Below are 5,521 nucleotides of genomic sequence, written 5' to 3' on the forward strand. Positions count from 1 at the left end.
CTGATGGGTTTTGGGAACTGCTCCTACGCAGAGTCCCTGTCCGGTCACTTCGGACAGGGTCAGCTTGTGTTGGGAGGCCACGGAGCAGTTAGCTGGGGCAGAGGTATGGTTGGAATAAGTACCTAGGACGGCAACCCCTTCGTAGTAGGGGGGTCCCGCTACCAGACACAACCAGCACTCTTGGGTTTTGTCAGGACTGGTGAGGTTGAGAGCTTGGTAGGCTCCATCTACCAGGTTTAGCAGCCTGTCTCCCGTCCCAGGTTGTTGAGAAGGTGGGGCAGTCTCAGGGACTATAGAGGCTGCGCCTGGAGGAGGAGGCTGAGGAGGCCTGGGGAGCATGATCTGCACGGGTCGGGAGGGGGGTAACTGGTCAGTGATCACGGGATTAGGCCCAATGGGGACGCGGGGCCCTATATTGAGGACCTGGCGGGTCAAAGAGAACCGGGTCACCGGGTCGGTCCCTGTGGATCGGTACAGTCTTAGTCCCCATACTTTGGGGCCATCCCAGCTGGCCTTTTTGCCCGCGTCAGTGAATTCCAGGACTAGGGGATTGCATCGACCCCCCGGTGTGGCGCCCTTGATGTCACTGGAGACCGCTGAGGAATCATAACAGGGGCCCTGATTCTGAGGGGTGTTTCTTCGCTTAAGGGAAATTAGGTCCCATGATGATGATGGCTTCCAGTATGCCTGTCCAGTGGTCTCACAGCCCCATTTGCCACAGTAGCCCTCTCTCGGCCCTCCACACCCTGTTGGTACAGTATGCCCGGGGCAAACATAGAAGTCAAATGTTTTTGCCCTTTTTCTTCCCCCGGGAGTGCGACACCCGAGTCCAGTCTCATCCCAGTCGTCCCCTATTAAATCGCACAAGTCAAAGTACAGTTTAGGAAAGGCATCGGTCATTGTCCCCAGGAGGGAGGTAGCATTAGCTGTTTGTCCTGTCATTAAGTTGGTAACTCTCCAAGTAACATTGAAGACCTGATGAGGGCTGTCATGTTGTACTGATACTCCTGCCCTTATTAAGATTCCCAGGACTATTAGGGGGCCCCACGGGTTAATCTTATCTTTAAGGGGTTTTGAGAACGCTGGACCTTCCATGTCGGTCCTGATGCTGTTCCGGCCGGAGGGGTTGTCGCCGCTTTTACGTGAGCGGCGTGGATCCACGCAGCGATGCCGTCTACTTTGAGAGCGGTGGGGGTGGTCAGCAGGACGGTGTAGGGTCCTTTCCAGCGAGGTTCCAAGTTCTTAGTCTGGTGCCGGCGTACCCACACGGTGTCGCCGACACGGAAGGGGTGTGGTATCACTGGCTGGTCCAGCTGGTCCTGATAGGCAGCGGCCAGTGGCTTCCAGACCTCTCGTTGTACTGCTTGGAGGGCCTGTAAGTGAGCTTGGAGAGAGGGGCTATTAGTAAACTTTGACATTTCAGGATCATGGAAATTAACAAGGGGCGGGGGCGCCCCATACAGGATTTCATACGGAGTGAGTCCATGGGGGCCCGGAGTGTTGCGGGCTCGGTAGAGGGCTAAGGGAAGTAGGAGTACCCAGTCTCTAGTGCCAGTTGCAAGCGTTAATTTGGTCAAAGTCTCCTTGATTGTCCTATTCATTTTTTTTACCTGACCTGAACTCTGGGGTCTGTAAGCACAATGTAGTTTTCAATCAATCCCCAGTAGCTTGGCCACCGACTGACTTACCTGGGAGACGAAGGCAGGCCCATTATCAGTCCCCAACACTTGGGGCATTCTAAACCTTGGAAATATTTTTTCCAGAAGTTTCTTGGTCACTATTTTGGCAGTTTCATGTTTGGTTGGGAAGGCTTCAACCCAGCCAGAGAACGTGTCCACGAATACCAGGAGATACTTGTACCCATACAGTCCGGGCTTTACTTCAGTAAAGTCAATTTTCCAATGGGTGCCTGGTCGATGTCCTCTTACTCGTGTTCCGGCCCTGATCTTAGTCTTACTGGCATTTACTTGGACACAGGCTTGGCATGATTCCGCCACCTCGTGGAGGATCTTATCTTTATTTAGCATGTAATAGGGGCTTTCTTTCCTGTCTAGAAGTGCCCTCATCTTCTGATAGCTAAGGTGGGTGAGCTGGTGAAGGAAGTCTAATAATTCAAAGGTGAACTGGTCAGGCATCACAGGTTTACCTTGCAGGACCCAATATTTTTTCTCTCTATCATATGTGGCTCCCAACTCTTGTAGGTTCTTTATATCTGTCTCAGTATAATGGAAGAAGTCTGGAGTGTACGGGGTTGAGGTCTCTATGAGAAGTGAGGAGGCCTTTGTGTCAGTCCCCATGGCTGCTTCCCGGGCTGCCTGGTCCGCCATTCGGTTGCCTTTAGCTTCAGCACTATTGCCTTTCTGATGTCCTGGGCAGTGAATTATACTGAGTCTTTTGGGCAGAAAGAGAGCTTTCAGTAAGGCCAAGATTTCGCCCTTGTTCTTGATCTCCTTGCCTTCTGAGGTGAGCAACCCACGTCTCCTATATATTTTTCCATGGACATGGGCGGTAGCAAAGGCATAGCGGCTATCAGTATAAACATTTAGCTTCTTACCTTCTGCCATCTTTAGGGCCTGGGTGAGTGCTATTAGTTCAGCTCGCTGGGCGGATGTCCCGGCTGGCAACGCCTTGGCCCAGATTACCTCGGTCTCGGTGGTCACCGCTGCTCCAGCCCTACGTTGTCCCTCTTGCAGGAAGCTGCTTCCATCTGTATACCAGGTGTGGTCGGCGTCTGGGAGGGGCTGGTCCGTGAGGTCTGGTCTGGTTCCGTGTGTCTCGGCCAAGATCTCGAGGCAGTCATGGTGAGGCTCTTTCCCCGGTAGGGGGAGCAACGTAGCCGGGTTTAGGGCTACCACCGGTCCGAACTGGACCCGGTCCGTATCTAGGAGCATCGCCTGATAGTGGGTCATGCGGGCGTTGGATAGCCAGCGGTCAGGGGGTTGCTTGACTAGTGCCTCTACTGCATGGGGGGCCAGGATGACTAGCGGCTGTCCCATGGTTAGCTTGCCTGCATCTTTTGTCAGAACGGCAATGGCTGCTACCATCCGTAGGCAAGGGGGCCACCCAGCTGCCACTGGGTCTAGCTTTTTGGACAGGTAGACCACCGGCCGACGCCAAGGTCCCAGTTTTTGCGTTAGGACGCCTTTGGCGTAGCCCTGCTTCTCGTCGACAAAGAGTTCAAAGGGCTTAGTCAAATCTGGCAATCTCAGGGCTGGGGCAGTTAGAAGAGCCTGTTTGATTTCTTGATAGGCCTTTTGCTGGTCTGGGCCCCAATTAAACAGAGTCCCCGTTTTGGTGAGAGGGTACAAGGGGGCTGCCATTTCTGCAAACCCAGGGATCCAGAGGCGACAGAAGCCTGCCGTCCCTAGGAACTCCCTTAGTTGTCGAGGGGTCTTCGGAGTAGGCTGCCCCATCACAGTCTCTTTTCTGGCCTCAGTCAGCCATCTCTGACCCTCTTTTAGAAGATACCCCAGATACTTGACCTGTTTCTGGCAAATTTGGGCTTTCTTGGCCGAGGCCCGATACCCGAGGTTCCCTAGGGTTTGTAACAGGGCCCGAGTACCTTGTTGGCAGTCTAGCTCAGAAGTGGCGGCCAGCAGTAAGTCATCCACGTACTGTAGCAGGATCAAGTCTGGGTGCTGGATCTGGAAGTCTGCTAGGTCTCTGTGCAGTGCCTCATCAAACAGGGTGGGACTGTTTTTGAAACCCTGTGGGAGTCTGGTCCAGGTCAATTGTCCTGAGATTCCCATCTCTGGATCTCTCCACTCAAAGGCGAAGAGAGGCTGACTGGTGGGGTGGAGTCTCAGGCAGAAAAAGGCATCCTTTAAATCAAGCACAGTGTACCACTGGTGGGACGGTGGGAGCCCGCTCAAGAGGTTGTAAGGGTTGGGCACGGTGGGGTGGATGTCTTCCACCCGCTTGTTGACTTCTCTCAGATCCTGGACAGGCCTATAATCATTAGTCCCTGGTTTCTTAACGGGTAGCAGGGGCGTGTTCCAGGGGGACTGGCAGGGTACCAGTATTCCCTGGTCCAACAGTCTCTGTATGTGGGGCTTGATCCCCAGTCTGGCTTCTTGTGACATGGGGTATTGTTTTATGGACACGGGGGTAGAGGTTGCCTTCAGAGGTATGATCAGAGGAGCTTGGCGAACTGCCAGTCCCATGCCCCCGGTTTCCGCCCAGACCTGGGGAAAATCAGAAAGCCAGGTGGGCCCTAGAGAAACATCCGGCTCTTTTGAGGTCTCATGTAGCCGATACTCATCTTCTATGTTTAGGGTCAGCACTTGCAGGGGCAGTCCCATTGGTCCCATAACCTGAGCTCCTGATCCCTCGAAGTGGATTTGAGCTTTTAGTTTAGTCAGCAAGTCTCTTCCTAGCAGAGGATAGGGGCAGTCTGGTACATGGAGGAAAGAGTGGGTGACCTTACCGGTAGCTAGATGTACTTTGCGATCCGTGGTCCAGCGATACCGCTTTCCTCCAGTAGCCCCTTGGACCCAGGCAGCCTTATCACTTAGGGGTCCAGGATTTTGGGTCAGCACGGAGTGTTGGGCCCCAGTATCTACCAGGAAGGTGACGGGTTGCCCCCCGACTTTGAGGGTTATCCTGGGTTCAGGGGGGGGCTCCTGACCCTGACCTCCCTAGTCACCTAAGGTTAGGAGGGAGGTCTGGGGCCTCAGTCCTCGGGGCCCTCGTGGCTTTTTTGGGCAGTCCTTAGCCCAGTGTCCCTTTTCTTTGCAGTAGGCGCATTGGTCCTTATCAAGTTGGGGCCTCCTCCGCTCTCCCCCCTGTCTATCCTGTCTCTGACCAATAACTACAGTGGCCAAGAGCTTGCTCATCTCTCTATGTCTTCTGCGGTCCCTTTCTTTCTCTCTCTGCTCATCCTCTGCCCTACGGCGTTCTTCTTTTTCCTCTGTTTCTCTCTTGATACGTTCCTCTCTTTCTTCCGGGGTTTCTCGCTTATTAAAGATCTTTTCAGCTTCCCTCACTAAGTCTCCTAAGGTCTTGCTCTTTAAATCTTCTAACCGCTCTAACTTTCGCCCGATATCCGGGGCAGACTGCCAGATGAATGACATAGACACATTGGTTTCTTGCCCTGGGTCCTCAGGGTCATAAGGAGTGTACCTGCGATAGGCCTCTTTGAGTCTCTCTAAAAAGGCTGAGGGAGACTCATTAGGTCCCTGGGTTATCCCTTTTACCTTGGCCAAATTGGTGGGACTTCTGCCCGCGTTCTGGAGACCCGCTAAGAGCAACTGGCGATAGAGGACTAGGTGGTTCCTACCTTCTGTAGTGGTGTAATCCCAACCGGGGCGTTCAAGGGGAAAAGCAGCATTGACTTCATTAGGCAACTGAGTGGGGCGTCCATCATCGCCCCGGACTGCCTTTCTAGCCTCTAGGAGCACCCGCTGCTTTTCTTCTCCGGTCAGCAGGGTCCCCAACAACTGCTGACAGTCGTCCCAGGTGGGCTGGTGGGTGATGAGGACGGACTCAATCAAGGCCGTCAATTTACCTGGATCTTCAGAAA

At 53.8% G+C, this 5,521-nt stretch overlaps 1 protein-coding gene across 1 annotated transcript; it reads right to left on the reverse strand.

Moving 5' to 3' along the window:
- Positions 1–221: 221 nt before the first annotated feature.
- Gm52666 (predicted gene, 52666) lies at positions 222–3,255 on the reverse strand. Its single transcript, XM_030253944.1, has 2 exons — positions 1,689–3,255; positions 222–1,384 (listed from the first exon to the last, which is right to left on the reverse strand). The coding sequence occupies exons 1-2, from the start codon at positions 3,042–3,044 to the stop codon at positions 1,298–1,300; spliced, it is 1,443 nt and encodes a 480-aa protein (XP_030109804.1). The 5' UTR covers positions 3,045–3,255; the 3' UTR covers positions 222–1,297.
- Between the last annotated feature and the right edge of the window lie 2,266 nt (positions 3,256–5,521).

The sequence above is a fragment of the Mus musculus genome, chromosome 4, assembly GCF_000001635.26.
Source record: "Mus musculus strain C57BL/6J chromosome 4, GRCm38.p6 C57BL/6J".
Taxonomy (NCBI): domain Eukaryota; kingdom Metazoa; phylum Chordata; class Mammalia; order Rodentia; family Muridae; genus Mus; species Mus musculus.

Excerpts from the sequence above, each read along its gene's own strand:
- Gm52666 (XM_030253944.1), bottom strand. The coding sequence starts at position 3,044 with ATGGTAGCAGCCATTGCCGTTCTGACAAAAGATGCAGGCAAGCTAACC. Across the intron at positions 1,385-1,688 it reads GGCCTGCCTTCGTCTCCCAG|CTCACTTACAGGCCCTCCAA; the intron begins GTAAGTCAGTCG and ends CCTCTCTCCAAG.